The sequence below is a fragment of the Anabas testudineus genome, chromosome 21, assembly GCF_900324465.2.
Source record: "Anabas testudineus chromosome 21, fAnaTes1.2, whole genome shotgun sequence".
Classification (NCBI taxonomy): Eukaryota; Metazoa; Chordata; class Actinopteri; order Anabantiformes; family Anabantidae; genus Anabas; species Anabas testudineus.
In genome coordinates, this window is record NC_046629.1 from 20,472,923 (window position 1) to 20,492,991 (window position 20,069).

The following is a 20,069-nucleotide window of genomic DNA, read 5'->3' on the forward strand; positions in this document are numbered from 1 at the left end:
TCTTTGTATTCATTTGCCTTTTTTGCCTTTGCCTTTGTGGCTTTGTGGCCAGATGCTTTCTGGCTTGTCAATATGCATTTTGGCAAATTCCAGTCCTGCATTTTTATGATTTGCTTTGAACAGTGAAGTCTTCCTTAGTTGTCAGCACAGTGACCACCTTTCAGCCTTTAAATAGACAAACTGACAAACTTATAAGTTTGAAGACACCTATGATGCTAATTACAGGACACAGCCTAACATGTCTCTAATGTCAAATTATTTACCATCTTTCCTCATTTCTGTTTGTTGTTTGCTTTGTTGTGTTTTTTTTTATATTTCTGTTGAACCACAACTCAAAAGCAGTCAGAATTTCACGAGTTAATTTTTAGTATAAAAGAAAGAAGTACAATTGCTTCCACTAATTGTCTTTAAATGCCACTTTTTGAAGAGCTATGTTTAGATTTCACTGAGTGCCAGTGAAATAAATCAGGTTTTTTCACACTCCTATCTTATAGAGTCAGGTCTCTTTAAATTACTATATGATAATGGGAACAGCATATGCATCAATAATAGAGGAGCATCATTTGATTTGCTTTGAGGCCCCATCTTTCAGCAGCTGTGCTTTGTAGTCATGGTTCTTCACCCTACATGTTTAAGCATAAGGGGAGAAAAAAACTACAGGCCGAGAAGCCAGGTGAAAAAGAATACTCTACATGAACAAAATGCATACAGTGCAGTTTCTAAAGATAGATGGTATGATGTCCAAAATTAACAGTGGCAGGGCAGCTCTGAAGACGCCGGTCTGAGAGCAACATAAACCAAGAGAGAAGAGAGAGGGAGCAATGGTGGTGAAGGGAAAAAGAGACAGAAAGGAAAATCAGCCGAGAAATGGAGAGTTGCTGTAGAGAAAGCAGCAAAGAACAAGTTGACGTATGTAAAAGGGGATGGAGGTAAAAGAAAACATGTAGAGTACTAAAAAGAGAACAAATCACTTTTAATTTGACAGCTTATTCAGCAGGGGACTGGTTGGAGGTGAAGCCCACTGATTGTTTTTGCCACCGGAATTCCTTATTCTCTTAGAGAGGCGATGGAAGGAAAAATAGCCCCGGGGAAACTTCTCACCAGAGAAGAGAGAGGTTATTGAGGCAGAAGTGGAAGATTGGACTGAGCACATAGATAAGGAGAAACAGTGTGCTGTGAAATATAACTCTAAACAGGTCACAGACATACACACCAGTGCAATGCATCCATATGTGAAGTAGCAAAGGGATGTTTAGCACGAAAAATATAACGCAACAAAGACTAAGGCAGTTTTTAAAGCTAACATCTTAGCAAATCATAACATATTCACGTAAATTAGTTTTTCTGAACCTGTCTTTCTGTTTTGGTCTCCATTGACACGTATATCCGGTACTTAGGCTGTTACAAAGATTTTAACATTCACATTATGTACATATTACATATTGTAGATCAAAGAAAGAACATTAGGAGGAAGAAACTGAATCATAAAGTCTGATTTACTTCAGAAAAAAAGCATTGTCTAGCATTGTTATGATGATATGGTCCCTGTTCTGCATAGCTTCTAAACAGTACTGATCAGGGGTCAGTATAGGAAGCTCAAGCTGACCTCTGTCCATTACATGAAAACCTCCAGGTGTTATTAATGTTTGGGATGATTTGTGTGTATCAGAGCAATAAATGAATTGTAGTACGACGTAACAAAATATATTTACTGCAGTCCAACCTAGTTCAACCAATGAACTGATGTTTCAGCCTAATTGCATTATGAATTGGTCCAAGGGAGGATCAAAGTAGAAATCCTATCTCCATCAGTGGTATCTCTTTCCTCTCTGCCCAGCTGTCCTTTTAAGTTGGCCAAAATCTCAATGGACAGTTCTGAAGCACCCGTTAAGCATTAAGAAGGAGTCAGCTGTCAGTCGGTGAAATCGGTCCCGGGTTATGGCTGTTACCAGACAAAACAACATGCATCAGTGGGGCAGAGGGTCAAGTGGATGAAAAATTGCTGTCTTCAGCTGACCCATGTGGAGCAAATGCAATCTGTAGAGCTTGAAAATAGCTCCTCATGGTAGGTACAGTGACGTTCTCACAGATTTAAAGTGCATGTTGAAGAATTCAACAGCAAGAGACATCCTAGGCTAGTCTGGAACATACTATCGGAATCCTGCAAGAAAGTTCTGGATGAATACCCACTTAATAAAGTAACAATACCACAGGGTAGAAAGCTTTTGTTACAAGTCAAAATATTAGTTGAATTGCTAAAAGTGAAAGAACTAGAAATTTAGCACAGATATTTCTGTTGGGCCTACAGACACTGATTTACTGCCACCCTTTGAAACTTCATCTTCCTCTAGTTGTATCTTCCATCCATGAGATGGAAGAGACAACTCCCTTCTGCAAGTCCTGTTTTCCACTTGAGGGAGAATTTTTAAACTTTGTAAGATTAGATTGACTATCAACCAGTAAGTACTAATTATACTGTAATAAAATACGTCAATCTTCCATTTGAACTGTATCCTCGATGAGAATACAGTTGAGTAAGTATCAGAGAAGACCTATTGGAGTGTGTCACAATTTGCTCTTTGACCTCTGAGGGCAGGTCATCATAATAAAGCGATTCACTAGCTTGGGCTGTTGGGCATTTCTCCCCAGGCTTGTCTCAGTTTTTCATCAAAGGCTTCCTGCATTGAGCTCTGTGCCTACTGAGATCAGAGGGACGTGACCCATTTCTCAGTTGAGGTTACCTACTGCTCCAGTACAGCTTTGGCTCATCCTGCTGCTGCTGGCCTGGAGGCAGAACGTGCCCTGCTAAACTCTGGAAGTGCAAGAATTACGATCAACTCATACAGGGGGATGTCTGTGATGAAGGCCAGCACTGTGGCCTTCATAGAGGGTGTAAGAGTCCAGGGTCAGACCCTAACTGGGATCGTGACCTTTTCTAGGTTATCCTTTATTGCCAGCCAGACTGAAGGTCAGATTCTCCGAGAGCTCCGTCATGAGTAGGCTGTTAAGGAATGCAATTGTTTGATTGAAGTCAGAGGGATCTTCTGATTAAAGGCTTATGTGAGTGAGAGTGAGTTCAGGGAGTGTATGACCTTGTCTTAGCTTGTGGTCAGCAATGTTATGAGCTCCTCTTTTATGCTTTTTAGATTTTTTCTGTTGTAACTGGCACAAAAACTGTACACCCACTCATCTCTCTTACTCGCTGCACTTTCCCTTTGAAGCCACAAGTCTTTGTGACAACTGAAGCGCAGTAGTTCAGTTTCCCACTGAAATTCAACAGGTTTTTAAATTATTTAATATTCCCTTATACTTAAAAGTTAAAAATAGATCTGTTATTGTGGCAAAGAAAAATGTACCAGCAAAAGACCACAGGGAGTATGGGCAGTTCCGTCTTCGCTAATGTTCCTGTGGTTTGGCTGGCTCACATTTTCTCTGGGCCACACTGACCTGAGGTCCTGCCCAACACTGTGAAAACCTTCTCATTGCAGCATATTTGCTTCTTCTGAACACGATAATAGTCCAAAGGCGTTTTCCCACCCTAAAACTGAACGTTTGACCTTATTTGGTGGTTGGGAGATCAGAGTTCTAGCTAATGTAGATGGACTAGTATTTTTTACATCCACTGTAATTTTGTAGTAGGAATACCAAACAGGGCTACAGTCTGAATAGCTGTGCGTAGTTGGAACACAGTAGAATGTCTGCAAACATTTTATATTATTTCCACGAATATTTGCCACAATCACACTGGTCTAGAATCCCTTGATGGAGCTCAGTGCTGATTTAATCTTAACATCACCATAACCCAGTGGAACAAAGAGCATGTTGGTGCCATGCGGCCTTATGGAGAACCCAACCACAGCATAAGTCTCTGGGGACATTTGCCTTTAAGTCCCAGCTGGTGACTTCAGCTTAATGTGACTCTTGACAATACCAGAAGTATCATATATTCCTCAGGGTCGGGGAATGAAAGAATTTGTGATACATCAAAAACACAAAAGAGGGACTAACTCAGACAAAACACTGATTGTTTCCTTCCATATAGTACACAGTGGTCTACTTACTGAGTAAAGTTCCTGTTTTTAGCATAAAGAGTAGGTCTGCATAGAATGGTAAACCACTGCAGCTGTAGTCAAAAGAAAGGAACGAGTGTTGCATGTGTCCTGGACGTGGTGCCAACACGTGGGGTGTTTAGAGGAAATACTGTTTTCCTCTTCCAATTGCTGATTGCTTGATATAAGATATTCCTCTGTGCTTTGGTGCACCATGGTTGTCCAAATTCAAAATCAGTCTTGATAAGCTACATTGTTGGTTACATGTCAGTGCAAGAACACAAACACTGGATGTTCTTGACATGTTTATTACCTTTAACACACATTTACTAGCTTACTTTGATTCAGTCTACTCACTACAGCAGGAAATGTGAATTAAATGTCAAATGATAACAGACAATAACAAATTGACTATTTTCTCCTATTTGAGGATCATTCAGGTAACAGTTATCTCAAAGGTGCTTGGAGCACAATGGAGGTTCAAATGAAAATGTTATGTGAATGGAAAGTTTGCCTTCTGTAAAAGATACAACTAAAGACAACAGCCACTGGTGTATGATATACCAATATCAAGTACATTTCAAGAATCTGCTCATTGGCTACAGAAAAAGTGATCAGAATTTAATGCACCATCATTACAAGCTGATAAAGATTTATCTGCATGCCATAATTTGATAAAAAAAATTTCAAAGAACTATTTGAAACATTATACAATACATACAATTACGATTCAGCAAGACAAAGGTATTCCCATAATTTTGTCCACCACCTGTACAATCCTACTTTTCATTTAATGTGAAACTAAACATAGGATTTAATTCACCACAGATGAATGTGCCACATTTTCTTCATAACTGCATCTTTACAGCTTGCCTTTTAGTGAAGCTCAGGTACTGTGCTAAAGTCCTCACTGATATCACAGCTTTTAGCACTCTGAAGTGTCAAAATGTCCCATTTTAGGTGGCAAAGCATTATCACACGTCTACATGGGTGGGGGGCGGCTAAGAGCATCATTTTGACTATCAACAGAACACTCCTGCTAAACACTCAAATATCCAAAATATTCCACACAGCTGTTCAGCCAACAACCACCACTGATAGACTTACCATTAGACATTACTATTATTCTATGATATGGTTATCTGCATATCACTAATTCAGAAAAAAATTAATTGTCTACAAGTGTAGATCGGCATCTCAGATAAATCCATTATAAGTGAGAATGTCAGTCACAGTAGGTAGTGTTGGTCTTCAGCTTTGTCAATGAATGTCCTGACAAAGATAGTTGTACAAATACTGTATATGTGTGTACAGACATTCATCATGGAGGTAAAGAAGCAAAACCATTTGTAAGATTGCAGATTATATAGAGTTTTGCATCTTTACAGTACTCCCCTGAAATCCTCCATTGTTCCTGTGTAAGTCGCATTAAAGATGATCACAATTTAATGTGGCATCATTATGATGACCAGCTACACTGAGCGGGTTCTGTTGCTACAGTGATAATTGAAGTACCTGGTACCAAAAGCAAGAGGAGTAGCAAGATAGTGGAGATGGAAAAATGCTATAGCAATTAACATTCAAGCGAACTAGAGTAAGATAAAGCATTTATCTGGACTACGTGGTCAGTGGCTCACCTCCCAGCTCCTACTGGTTATGTCCTTGGACAAAACTATAAATCACCATGGTAGCACCCTCTACTGTCTGGCATTGGTCCAGCAACAATTTCAGTAAAGTATGTCATTATTATTATTTAACGGGGTAATTATGACACACACTAAATCAGCATGTTAACATTGTTAACGGAACGTGTTAGCATGTTGATGTTGATTTTTTTTTTTATGTGACGTTGGGTCTGTTCAAAACAGCCACAAAGCAGCCTTACGAATGACTATGAGGCAGATCTTGTTCTGACCTTTGCCTGTTTGAACTAAGTCTCAAAGGAAGGAAGGGTTATTTTGTGCTAAGCCAGTTATCCAGGGGAAAAATGAGCAGGGGCTCAATGGGGATGATAGTCTTTTAAATGCATAAGATTGTTAGGAGTGTTGTGTATACATAACAAACAACTCTTTGTAAGAGCACAATTTTCTAGAACATTGTCATTTTTTTTGTAAATCAACAGATTATGGACAGTGTACCAGGTACCCGTGTTCCACTCCATGTAGTGATTAACCTTATTTATCAGACTTTTAAACAAGTAAACCCAATCTAACCACTAATAAGAATGAGTGCCTATTCTTTTAGCAGATTATCCCTGTACATAAATCCGTGCTGCCACCAGGGCATGAAAGCCACTGACTGACAGTCTTGATGGAGACATCATGTGAGCTGGCAGCAGTACAGGGCCCCTGAGTGCGAAAGCTGTTCCCTGTGTTCAGAGTTAAAAACCTGCTTTGTGCTAAATCAAAAAGCCCAAGCTGGTTTTCCTATTCTCCTCTGGTTGCATATCTCTGTGACAGCGATTCCAGGAGCCAGACCCTCGCCACCGCCACCACGCTTCCCATCCATAAAACCTTCCAGACTACCCCCTCTCATTTCTGTCCATTAGCAATCCAAAGGGGGAGGTTTTGCTGAAAACAAACAACAACAAACAAAAGACCAAAGTGGGGCGATGGGTGCGGAAGGGGGAGTGTGCAGAGGGAGAACTTCTGTGTGCAATAATTGCGAGGAACAATTTCAAACAGATGTCTGTTTGGACTTGGCCCTGGGCTCGTGTCCCCGTTAAATATAGTGATTTGATTGGAAAACAAGCAGTGTGAGATGGGCTGGCAGCCAGCCGGACCATTCGGGGGCTCTCTAATGACCCCCAAGGGTCGAGGGGTCATTGGAGTAAAAGCAGATCAGAGAGGATGTGGGGCCGGCGTCCAGGACAGGGCCCATAAATCTAGCCCATTCTCAGAGGAAGCTATCTTTTTTCACTTCGCCAATCAGAATTAAAATACAATCACAGTCGTCACATTGTGCTCCCGCCTGTGTGCAAAGGTTATAATTCAAAGCTTGCAGGCAGAGTTGGGAGGTTGGGTCGGGTGGTAGTGGACTTTTGGGAGGAAGGTCAGCAGGGTCATGTATTTTAGGCTTGATGAGAACTGCTTCTTAAGGGGTTGTGGGAAACTGTCTTACAAATCCATATATTAAAAGATGTGATTATTATGACTTAGCTGAAAATACTTTTAACATTTTATAAAGAGGCAATTTCTTCTATTGTTTACTATTCTGAAATTCCCATAAAAGTTTATTCCAATCCTCTAAATCCAGTTTCTGATCACTGCAATAATGTATCAGGAATGTGTCACTTTACTGCAGTGGGAACAGCATTTGTAAAGCTAGAATCTCTAATGGCATAACTGGCCGTGAGTTTTTCTTCCAATTTTCAGCCGGCTCAGCTTTTCACAGATGTGTTAATGTAGGATAGACAGCTGCACTTTATGGTGGAACAGTGCAAGATGATCAGGATCATTTTCATTCCCGCTGACCACTGAAGGAACACACATGCTTTGCAGTTTATGAAAAATAAAAGCTTCATCAGGTTGCCAAAGAAAAAGAGAGAGTGAAGAGATTATTTTCCCACAAGAAAAAATATAGTGAGACTGGACTGAGCTTCACACAGTTCTGATACGCTCTCTACAGGGGAGGAACTAAAGTGTCAAAATCACTCTGAATCACACCCATATGCTATAAAACTAGCAGACAAACAAAAATAACTCCCACACTTGTATTTAAACTCAATCCTTTACTAACACGTGGTGTCATCTGGTTTGTAAATTCCTCTAAAGATTGAAGATGTTGGCCCAAACAGATAATACACCACATGTAAATATATGAGTAGTGTCTTATGATTATTTTATATCTCAATATTATCAAATGGTTCAATTATAATTCATCGCTGTTTGTGTGATAATTCTTTTACTGTCTTCAAGTGTAAAGCTGGTAATAATGAATATTTTTATTGTCAACAAATCCTATGAAAATAACCATAACCAATAAGTGACCACCAAGAGCTCAGTACTTTTCACCTAGTGAAATGGTAGATTTGTCAAACTCTGCTAAGGTTTTTAGAGTGACTGTTACTAGAAATGTAAAACAAAAGCTGAATCCGTTCATTTGTTTCTCCTGTGTCTCAAGTTATGTCAGCTGAGTCATCGTCGGTTGTAGCTGAGGACAAAATGAAAACAGTCTGGTGGTGTTGAGTTAGTAAGGAGCCAGTATACCACACCTCTAGTCTGTAAAGTTACGGTCAGAACTTAAAATGCACTGTGGTTAATGTGTCTCCCAGTGATTCCAAGAAGAATGCACAGAAAAATAAATGATATCTGTGATAGCATCAGAAAATAGAACTGTTGGTAATCAAACCTCCACAATATGTCTCATTTCTCACTGACGAAAGTTAATCACCTATTGTGGAACAGCAACAGATTCAGTGTGATATGTATATTGTTTCTGTATTATTGTGTATTCATCTATCTACCTATTCAAATGTTGGCCCATCACAGACTCATCAGTTGAATGCGTAAACTAAAGGTTTTCTTGTGTGTGAGCTTGTGGTGCCCTCTTGTGTGTCATATTGGTTAAACATCCTGAACTGCAACGTGACTATTTACACACATTACGGTATCTTTCAACAGCTTTACGCTAAAAGTCATTAGTGATTAAAGTGGTTTTAAGGATTTTGACATGTTTTGACTAGTAACAGCTTGTCATCTTTATTAGAAAGTCCTGGAAATGCAATACAACATTCAAGATCCATCCTTTCTTTTCATGGGATGTAAAAATGTTTGTTGAACAAAGTCACTAAATAAATGAAAAACATAATGACAAAAGGTAACAGCTATTGTATAATAGTAAAATAATTCCAATAATAAACAAAAAAAAATAATTAAAATTTCAATATGTAGCATTTAAATATAAAACAATAGGTTAAGTTCATATTTTATGCAAGTAAAAACATTGTTGTCAAGGGTAAATAGAGTATAGTTATACCAATGATAGAACATGCAGCATTAAATATAGCAAAATGTAAAATATTGCAAGTACATTATTCAAATTCAGAAGGATTATTTCATATTATTTTCAACACATTTAGTTAGTATGATCAAAAGCAACACTTTTCAAATGTCTGATCATTTTGTTATGAAAAAACAATTTTTTTTAATGAGTTCAATTAATGAGTTCTATTAACAATGGCAGAAGACATTTTTTAATATAAGACAGTTTTTAGGCATTTGATCTTTTAATATGTGGGGGATGCTTCCCTTAGCAAAATCATATCAACAATGTAATTCACTATACAGAGCACAAAGGTCAACACAATAACAGCATCACAACTGAACAGTTAGGTTTAGTTAATGTCAAAAGCAAGGGGGCCATTCATTGTAAAACCGATAAAGAATGACACTTTGGACCCCACAGTAAGGCTGCTGAGCTGACTTCGAAACATTGGTGTGACTTCAATCTTCATACCTGGGACACAGGTATCTGCCAATATCAAGTTATCCTTCACCTCACCTCTGACCCTGAGGAGGAGCTCCTCCACCTTCTTCTCTTTCCAGATTTTCCCATTTTCCCACACTGAAGCAACCTGTTCCTCGCCAGCTTGAATGCACTTTTTGATTTCCCCAATGGGTACCAGTCGTTGATAGCCCTGCTTCTTCCCTAAGAAGAAATGGACAATTGGCCTCTTGCCATTGTACATTTCCTTCATCGCTGTGTGATAAGAGGTCTTGATCTGTGAGATGTACTTCCCCAGATTTCTACACTCTGGATAGTCCTGCTGAGGCCACAGCAACATAACTGCAATGAAGTGCAGTGGCAAATTTTCACTCAGTGGAATTTGTTCACGCAGAACTTGGCAAAGGAAATCAAGGAGTGTCTTATATGGCCGAATGAGACGTGAGCCCAGTTTGATACAACTCAACACGACATTGATGAAGATACAGTTGATTTTCTCCTTCACAGTTGGGTTATAGTCACAAACAAACTCATACTGTTTGGCAATCTTCTCCATTATTTCAGCTGATATGTTATTTGAGAGAATATTCAGAATCCCCGAGTACGTGTCAGCTTTATGCTTCTCTAGGAACTGTCGGGAGTAGTGCAGCTTCAGCATCTTGTCCATTGTTTTATTCTTCAGCAGAGCTGCAGAGTCCGTCTTGCAGAAAAGCTCAGCATACCTTCTGTAGCATCTGAAAAGCTCGTTTTGAGCTATCTGCTCACGACTGTCTTTCATTCCAAATCTAGAGTCCAAGTTGACAAAGAAATTGTCAAGGAGGTCAAAGTTCACTTTCATCCTGTATCTAAGATTGTAAAGTAGATCATCAAACTGTCTGAGAATGAAGTAGTAGGGTTTGTGTTTGTGACGGTGGTCCATTATCTCTACATTCTGAAGTTTAATATCTCCAGATAGGACCTGACTCATTATGTCACGGCGGACACTGTCAGATGAAAAGACAGGGGTCCTTGCAAGGACTTCAATGATAAGTAGTCCAACCTGAATTTCTCCCAGGCACCCTGAAGTATTGAAAGCGCAGTTGTCTCTTCTGATTTTTAATCGCTGTAATGACTCCTTCTTTGCGAGACTTTGTGTTTCCTTGAATGCATCTATTGCTGACTGAGCCATTTGGAGAAACTCTCTTAATTTATCCGAACTGATAGGGTCTTCCTTGTACTTTGCAATGGCACTCTTCAACTCATGCTTAATGACTTGTGCTGATGTGTCTGCCATGTATGAGCTGTCTTTGCACAAGTCTCTTGCCTTGCATGACCAAATTTTTGCCTCTGAGAAATCGTCCTTCTTAAGGTAATAGTATCGGGCAAGCAGCTGTGCGATGACGGCATCTTTCTCAAATCTTTTTGATGCACTTACTAGCACCATCTCCTCCAGTCCTTGAGTGTCTTTTGCAATGTCTTGAATTAGTGGAGAGAAATGTGATTCCTCCTCAGATGAATGATGTCTCTTCACCAAAATGTGGTGAATGTCTTCCAGGAGTTTGTCTTTGCCTTGTGTGCTCTCATAAAGCTCGTTTGTGGTCAAAAGAAGGTCAGTAATATCAGCTTTGCTCACGTTGTGTGTTGTTTTAAGTTCTTCCAAACATTGCTTTGCAATACTTGAATGGATCATTTTCACAGCTGTGAACACTACCTTCCCCTCAACTGAACATCTGGCAATTAAAGTGGAAAATTTCCCAAATCCTTCTTCAACCTTCACGGTACCACAAACAGGTTTTGGTTGAAGACCAAGAAATTCCTCACACAGAGAGATGGAGAGAGAAGCGCCCTTACAATATACATTCAAAAGCACTAAAACAGCCAAAAGTTTTGCATGTTTCTGATTCATATTGAAGCTCTTCAGTGTGTTGCGGACCACACCCTGAACATACTCTGGCTTAAAGTTCTTCTTCATGATCATGAATCCATAGAATGTCTCAGCATTCTTGTGTGTTTTCTCTATTTCTACCAGTTTTTCCTCAAATAGTTTCTGCTCCTTCTCAGAGAGATTGTTTCCAATGAAAACTGTATCTGGAGTCGATTCAATCAGTTCAGGGGACTCTGATCTCATGCAGTTCAGGAGAATTACCTGTGCAGACTTAGACTGAATGTCTTTCTTTATACATTCTTTTTCAATGACCTGCTGCAAGTCAAATACTTTCTCCATATCATCAAAATCGTCTATCATCAGCAAAACAGGAACCCGTGGTAATTGCTCTTCGTGGTCATATGTTAAAAGTCTGACCACCTGATTAGCTACTTCAGAGAATTCTGCATTTCTGTCTTTAAGGACCGCACAACGAAATCTGTTCTGAAGAGCCCATAAAGTATGCATGGCCAAAGTTGTCCCACCACATCCAGGTACGTGCATTAGGTTGAGCAGCACACAGGCTTTTCTCAGGGACTCCAAATCTGGTATGACTGTGGTCATGATGAAGTCAAACTTGTCTCGTTTGATGAATGGTGTAGATCCAGGTTCCTCTGAGAAATAGAAATTCCACCAGGACACTTTACCTCCTTTGTAGAAGTTTTCCTCTATGGCAATTTTGTCTTCATTTCCTCCTTCACACTGGTTCACACACAGGACATCTAGCGTATTCAGACTACGCTCCACTTTCTTCTCAAGAAGCACTTTGCTCCCCCCACCACAAGGTAAGAAACGACTGGCTCTACGGTTTTTAGAGAAAAGACTAAGTATAGTACCATTGACTTCAGCAAAACTTAGCTCATATATGCATCTGCCAGAGATGTCGATTCCACACCGAGCCTCTATTAGATCCTTCCAGGAGGTAAAAGCATTTTCATTGTCACATACACAAAGGATTTGATCTGTGCCTCTGAGTTCCTGCCAGAATGTACTGAAAGTCTCAACAAGTGGGTCCATCTTCTCACTGACTGTTGACAAAAGTAAGAAAATCACAAGGAATCTCTTGTTTGACAGCACAACTTTCCGACACAAAAAAGAAATCACATCTCGAACTGAGGCCCCCTTTTCCATCAACCACTGCTGTATGTCTGAAGGAGCCTCATTCTCAATTCCTCCATTGCAGAAAACCCAACTGGTGTTTCGAGTTAATTTCAGCTTATTTGCTATTTCTTCAACTCCTTCTGTGATTTTATATTGTCCCGGTAAATGAGCATTTATTGTACTCTTGACGTCAAAGTGACGCTGTAATCCTTGTTTAGCTGATTCCGGATCAAAATCCAAAACGGCTGTTGGGTTGAGTTCAACAAGAAATCCAAGTAATTCAAACTGGCTTGAATGGGATTTGTTAGTTACGATCACGTACTGTTCAAAGTGGGACTTATCCAGAGAGAGAGTTCCACCAGTTATCATCTGACTTAATCTGGAACCTTGAGTACTGCTTTTGATCACACTCAGGTGCTTCTCTTCAGACTGTTTTCGAAGTTGTGATCGTTGGGGCATGCTTTCAACAAACTTATTGTGCTCTACCATCGGTTTTGTAGATGTGTTTGGGGCAAGAAGATCCCTGCTGCTACTCCCATCTCGAACAAAGAATTGTTTTGATGGTTGTGTTTCAGGTTCTTTGCCTTTTGGTTTCTTCTTAGCTTTTTTTATGTTCGTGTTGAAGGTATGGTAGATGTTATCTTCACATATTGTAGAATCAGGAACTACGTCCACTTCTATAACACATTTGTCAGATGATGTCATATTTTTATTGAGAACCCCAACAAATCGAGGAGGTTTGATGCAAATTTCAGCAGCCTGTCTGTGTTTAAACTCAAAATAACCCTCAATGGCAGATTTTATTTCATTTGTGTATGCCTCTTTGTCCTCAACAACCACTCCCAGCACTTGACCATGGGTGAAGTCTGGCTTGTCCCCTACTCCAAAATGTATGGTGCCGTTGGTGCGGCTATTCATGCAGGCTGCTGCAAAACGTACAACCTCAGCTGTGAACTTGTTCATTTTAGTTTCATCTGTTGTATTTATAAAAGCTTTATACTCATGGCAGGGTTCAATGAAGTCTGAGGCACCAGATTCTATAACATCAAGAATGCTGCTCTCCACGTATCTATATGTATCATGGTACCTACAAAATGGATAGGGTTTGCAAGGTCTTCCAGGTTGGTCGTTAGAGGCTGATGGCTCTTCTTTCTTTAAGTTCACTACCTGATCTCTGGCATGAATGAGAAGTTTTGCAGGTCCAAAAGTCACTCCCATGTCTTTCAGGTCTGATGTATCTAAAAGCAAAAGACTAGACCCACAAATGTCCTGTTGATACAGTATTTCTGCAACTGTGTCATCCACATGATCCAACTTGAGAGCCCATTGTCTTACTTCTTGTTTCGTCCAATCTTTGATGTCAGATGACAGATCTTCTTCCAGACACTAAAATAAAAATGTATGTTATTTTTGTCATTTTTAAATCACATTATTCCACACTTTTATTTATTGATCATATTTAGTTTTGTATAAATATATGTTATCTTGTATCAATGCAAAATAACTCAATGTATATTAATAAAGAGATAAACAAGTTGACAATCCAATTGTGTTTATTTTCAAATGCATTAGCATCTCATGTAAAACCTCTTTTATTTTAGTTTAAATATTTTAGGATATAAATGTTTTTAACTGATTATTTTAACTGTTGTTATGTACCTTCATATTGTCTTGACTTGGCTGTTGGCTCATTCTTCACAGTCTTCACAGCTTGTTCATTAATGCTACAAACATGAAGATAAAAAAATAAATAAATAATAACAATAAAGGACTGCATTGAATAAATAAATATATGTGATATATTTACTTTAGAGTTACCTTTATTTATCCCGATACCATTGATATTTGGGTCATTTCTCACGAATCTTCACCATTATTACTGAAAGACAAAGTATACATATTCATTTACTAGAAGACGAGCGATCAACTGAATTTAAGACAAAAGTTCAGATTTCCAGCATTTTTCTATGGTAATTTTTTCTATTCCTGATATAGATACATAGAACATAGCACCTTTTCAGCTAGAAGTCCCACATTTAAAGTGAGCAAATGTATTGCATTAGATAGTAAATACTTTAATGTAGTAAATCGCTGTTGCTGTGTATTTCTCCTTTCAGTCACCTCTTCAGTAATACACTCAGTTTATTTTGTATGTTTGCCAGTACATTAGTTTCTATCTGTAGCGTGCACTTTTAGTTATCTTCAGCACAGTCATACTTCTGTTTGTTTAATATTTCTTGCCTCTGTTAATACAGTACAAATATATTTTATATATCTTCAAGTTACCAGTGTGGAGGCTGCCACTGATAGTCACTGCTGGACAGTCATCTTCTCAGAGCTGTGTTATACAGGAAGAGGCTCATCAGACTGTACCATTGTCTAGATAGGAATGTTGGGGATTAAGGCCAACTGTATCATATTTGATACACAAAAATCTTTTGATTAAATAATTATCATAAACTTCTGATGTAACATAAAAAACAAACATTAAACATGAAAAATCTTACATTTTGAAATAATGTCTTAAAATGTTTTTTCAACAAAGTGTGCAATACACACTCCATTTAAAAATATAGAATGTTGTAACTACTATTTATTGGACTGGGCTTTAAAGGGTTAATTTATATAAACATTATTCTTTTGGATGGAGTTGTTCTGGATTAATAGTTTTATTGTGTTGTGTTACTTACAATTTATAAGACTGACTGTTTGTTTTGCTGTTTTGAAGAACCAAAACCAGGTTCAGGAGGCAGACACCCTCTAAAACTACTGTAGCCCTAAAACCTTCCTTTGATGATAAAGCTGATAGTCAGACTGCTTGCAGTATAGACTCTGAACTAATTCGTAGTTTGTCAAGATGACTTGGCACTTAAATATATATATATATTTGAACAGAGTTGATGTTTCTGGGTTTTTATTGACAGCTCTGTTTCGCTTTTGCTTAACTGACCTGTTTATACAGTACACCAGTGGTTTATTAACCACATAAGAAGTGAAATGTTAAAGTCATATGGAGGTTAAACCATGACCACACCATTACTTGCATACCTGTTACTACACAGCCCATAAAAAAAAAAAAAGTCACCACCAGGAATTAAAATAGGGAAGGATCCTTCCATCGGATATGATTATGTTTCAGCTGGCAACAGGTTATTTAATCCTAACAGATGCAGTGAGTAGCTTCTAATTTTTTTAAACAACCACAGCCTGACACATCCTGTGGTTGTAGAAAAGATGTTAGTATGTTTCAGAAAGAAAACTTCTAAGATGATTGTTGAAACTACTGAAACTGGGTTAAGAACTGTGAAACAAATTAATAAAAACTGGAAAGATAGTGGGGAACCATCATCAAAATCTTGAATGATCATGATTGGCAATCACAAAATGTTTGGTAAAATCAAATCGAACTCACAGCTATGTTTAATAGTGAAAATAAGAGCATTTCCACACACACACACAATGTGAGGAGAACTTAAAGGATTGGGACCAAACAGCTGTGTAGCCCTAAGAAATACTAGACTAGGTTATTTTATTAATGGAATGAAATCACTTGGTCAAAATAAAATGAAATAGTAAATGAGTGGATCAGGAAACATGATGCATCCTTTTCACACATGGATTGTTCCACCGTACGAGTCCAGACCTAAACCCCATTGACAATCTTTGGGACGTGCTGGAGAAGACTCTGCAGGGAGGTCTGACTCCCCCATCGTGAATACAATATCATGGTGAAAAATTCATGCAACTCTGGATGGTAATAAAATGTGCGTGTGTCTTATTGGAACAGCACTGTATCCAAAGGTTGTGTGATAAGCACTGTTATCTCTCTGGTGTGAAGACTTACGTCCTACTGATGATGTCACTAGCTAGAATCCTTACTAATTTGGGTCACAGTTACTTTTTCAGGAAAACACGTACTGTAGACTACCATAGATAACTGAGTAATCTGGAAGAACCTGTTTGTTTTATTTTTAACTCTACACAGCAGACAACAAAAATATTAAAGAAAGTCAGGAAATACCATGAACCAGCCCCAGAGCCTTATCAAGTCTAGTCCAGGCTACAACTGAATTTACGACATGTTCATGTGCTGGTAAATGTGTCACATTACACAACATGAATACTTTAGTGTTTAACATCAACAGTTCCTTAACTAATTCTAGTTTTCTGGAGCAGTGGGATGAACTCTGGTGCCAGTTGTGCTCAAAGAGAACCAGGAAGAGTGTTTTGCTCAACACACAGTAGCAATATATGAGAACAGTTATTATACCAAACTCATATTTTATCATGTGCTACTGATGTAACGTGGAAACAGTTGTTGTGTCACACAAACAGTGCAGAGACACCAGGCTGAGGACATGGTGTAGTGTCCCACAGGTCCAGGCTGTGACACAGGTGAATGGTGAAACTGTGACACAGCTCTGTCCCTCGTCTGTTTTCGATGTTTCCTCTCTGTCACTTCACGATCTGCTCTCATGATGAAGACATAACGAAAAGATAACGCACTTACCGATCACGGACAACGTAGCCGGTGCACCGTCCTCGTCGTTTGCTGCTGTCTCTGACAGGGTTGATGTGATAACGGCTTCAATCAAAGTGAGGTTAAATGAAATGCAGCCTGATGTTCCTGTTTGCAAAGAGGAAGAGGAATGAGGAAGAGTGATGCGGAAGACCGGCTTATATCATCAGGGAGGTCGGTGCTGAGAAAACGAAACCTAAGGCCAACATGCAGTTAACCCTCAGTAACCCAGCTGGGTCCTAGTGGACTCCCATCCTCCAGCCTGCAGGCCCACATCAGAGGTGGACAGGGTTTACATGAAAGCTAGCTGCTAAATATTTCACAGATTTAAAATATTCTTACAATACAATAATAGAGACAAAATAATAATACAGCTGTGGAACTGAACGTTCATCCCTGCGATCCCCCTCCTTGCACCATACTAGAAGTACACTGAAAAAAGTATCATCTATCTGAATCTGAAGTTTCTGCAAATAAAACAATTATATATTTTTTTTAAGAAATTACTAAAATGATTGAAACTAAATTGAGACTGAATGTGATTTGAATTCAATAGCAGGACTGAGTCTGCAAGAAGGTCACCCTCCCTGCTGCTGTATTCAAATGAGCTTTTCAGCTGTAATTCATACTGTCTTTCTTTCTTTCTTTCTTTTTTATTGCAGCAAGCTAAACAAACAACACACTAATCTACCTCTGACTAGGAATAAGTTGTGCTCTTCTAAGTTTCTATTTCCAGGGAAAAGGAACTAAAGGCAGATCCAGATCCAGACTAGAAATGAATCATGGATCCAGACAGGTCTCAGCACAGACCCCACCACAACCTGTTAAAATGAAGTGGGATCCACTACAAATTTGGTTTGGATCAGTTAATGTGGTGGCTCAGCTGTGTCTGGATCTGGTTTAATGTGTTCATAGCTCATCTACCAATATCAAAATGACTAATGGTCAAAACCAGTTCTAGTTGTATCTGTACTCTTGTGGCTTAAAAGGTGTGCAACACCCAGTTCTGAACGCTGCATAATTACGCTACTGAGACTTTTAGAGGTACAATACACAATATACGAGGAGAATAAAACACTCAAACCTTCCAATGGGAGCTATTAATAAACTCAGTGCAGGGACACTGGATGATCAGACAACAACAGTGTAGAAGAAGGTAGTGACAGTAACAGTCAGTATTACTTCTTGAGGTAACTTCATAGTAACTATGAGGTAGCCTTACATATAAAAGAGGACATATATCAGAAGAGTGGAGTCTTGCTTTATTAGAGAAGCATTAGTGTCTCTCCACTGGCTCCCTTTAATATCCAGAATTGAATTCAAAATTCTTCTCCTCACTTATAAATCATTTAATAATCAAGCTGTATCTTATCTTAAAGACCTCATTGTACCACGTTTTTAAGCAGAACTCTCCATTCTCAGGCTGCAGGTTCACTTGTGGTTCCTAGAGTTTCCAAATGTAGAATGGGAGGCAGAGCCTTTAGCTATCAAGCTCTGTGGAACCAGCTCCCAGTTCAGGTTCAGGAGGCAGACACCCTCTCTACATTTAAGACTAGACTTAAAACTTAAATAAATTAACCTGCTGGTGTACCTCACTTGATACACTGAGCTCCTCTCCTCTCTCCTTTCTCCTCTATTCATTCAAATGCCGCTATTGGATGTCATTAACTTTGTGTCTTCTCTGTCCTGTAGTTGTGCTTCCTCCTCTCTGGCACCCTCTCTCTGTACTTTTCTGCAGGTGTCCTCGGCCTTGGAGCTGTACATCTCCACAGTCCAGTTTCGATGTTTTTGCTGCTTGTTGTTGTCGTTTTTTGTTGTGATTTGGTGCTATACAGACACAATTTAATTGAAATTGAATTGCTGAATGTAATACATGAAATACAGATTTTCACAAACTTGCAGGAGCAATTTATTTACACATATTAACGGGGAACATGAGTTTGCAAAGCTTGCCTGTCATCTGATTGAAAAGCATCCATGTTGGAAGATGAGTTTAAAATTTAAATTGTGTTATTACCACCAAAAATTGTTGAGGCATCAAAAAGCCAGAAACAGCGTCAATTAATTACATTACAGATTACCCCAATGGACAAAATTAAACTCATTTGTACAAGGAGAAATTCCACCTTGTTAAGGAAATGAAAAGAATAAACATGAACATGAAACCTGAAAATGGACCACACTGTTATGAAAATGGACCACATTAAAAGAAGAAGATGCACCACATGTGTTTCAGATCAAAATGAATGACGTGATTTCAACAAGTGAGCAAAACTTGTTGTCTCTAAATTAAACATCTGCACAGTAGGTTAAAGATCAACCTTCAAATGTTATTAATCCACTGTGTAAAATAAAATGTTTTCCATCTAGTGACTACCCACCCTACCCTCCTAATTTATCACTTTGGGTAAATGATTCCTTTTGAAATTGCTCTCTATGTACAGTACAGTAATTTATATTCAAGACAGTAACACCGTTGAAAACATCCTGCTATACTTACTGTACGCTAAAAACACTGTTAAATTCGTCACTGGAAGCAGGTTGTCTAAATGTGACAAGATGCTCAGCTGTGTTGCTGTTTGCGAATAATCATAACTGGACTATTGAAGCTGTTTGCTATCTGAACTGAAGTGACAACGGAAATGTGCTATTTACCCTTTATAAAAGGAAAACTTGCATTGTTTTTGTGCTTCTTTTATAGTTGTTAAGACATTAAAGAAAAATTTACACCATTCAAAGTATCATGTTGTTGACGTTTAGGAATTTGAAATAAAAATCTTTTAACTTTAATGTCAATTGCAGCAGTCTTTGCTCTTTTGATAATCTTTGGTTTTATGTCAATAAAATTGCAATTACCTGCTTCTATGGACACAGATGCAAATTCTGTACTGTCATTCTACTCTATTACAGTACAGCTGTACTGTTATTCAGATTATGTCACTGTTCATAACACACAGAGATCTAGCAGATGATATGGAGGGCAACAGGGAAACATTAATTAATTTCCCATCTTTTGCTCTTTTCTTCGTTTGCTGGCAGTGATTTAGCACAA

At 38.7% G+C, this 20,069-nt stretch overlaps 1 protein-coding gene across 1 annotated transcript; it reads right to left on the reverse strand.

The window, feature by feature from the left end:
- Nucleotides 1-8,735: 8,735 nt before the first annotated feature.
- LOC113173190 (sterile alpha motif domain-containing protein 9-like) lies at nucleotides 8,736-17,157 on the reverse strand. Its single transcript, XM_026376570.1, has 4 exons — nucleotides 17,009-17,157; nucleotides 14,317-14,377; nucleotides 14,158-14,222; nucleotides 8,736-13,884 (listed from the first exon to the last, which is right to left on the reverse strand). The coding sequence occupies exons 3-4, from the start codon at nucleotides 14,188-14,190 to the stop codon at nucleotides 9,385-9,387; spliced, it is 4,533 nt and encodes a 1,510-aa protein (XP_026232355.1). The 5' UTR covers nucleotides 14,191-14,222; nucleotides 14,317-14,377; nucleotides 17,009-17,157; the 3' UTR covers nucleotides 8,736-9,384.
- Nucleotides 17,158-20,069: the final 2,912 nt, after the last annotated feature.

Bases quoted from the DNA above. Each gene is read 5' to 3' on its own strand.
- LOC113173190 (XM_026376570.1), bottom strand. From the start codon at position 14,190: ATGAGCCAACAGCCAAGTCAAGACAATATGAAG. The intron at 13,885-14,157 runs GTACATAACAAC...TTTTTATTTTAG, and splicing joins CAAGTCAAGACAATATGAAG to TGTCTGGAAGAAGATCTGTC.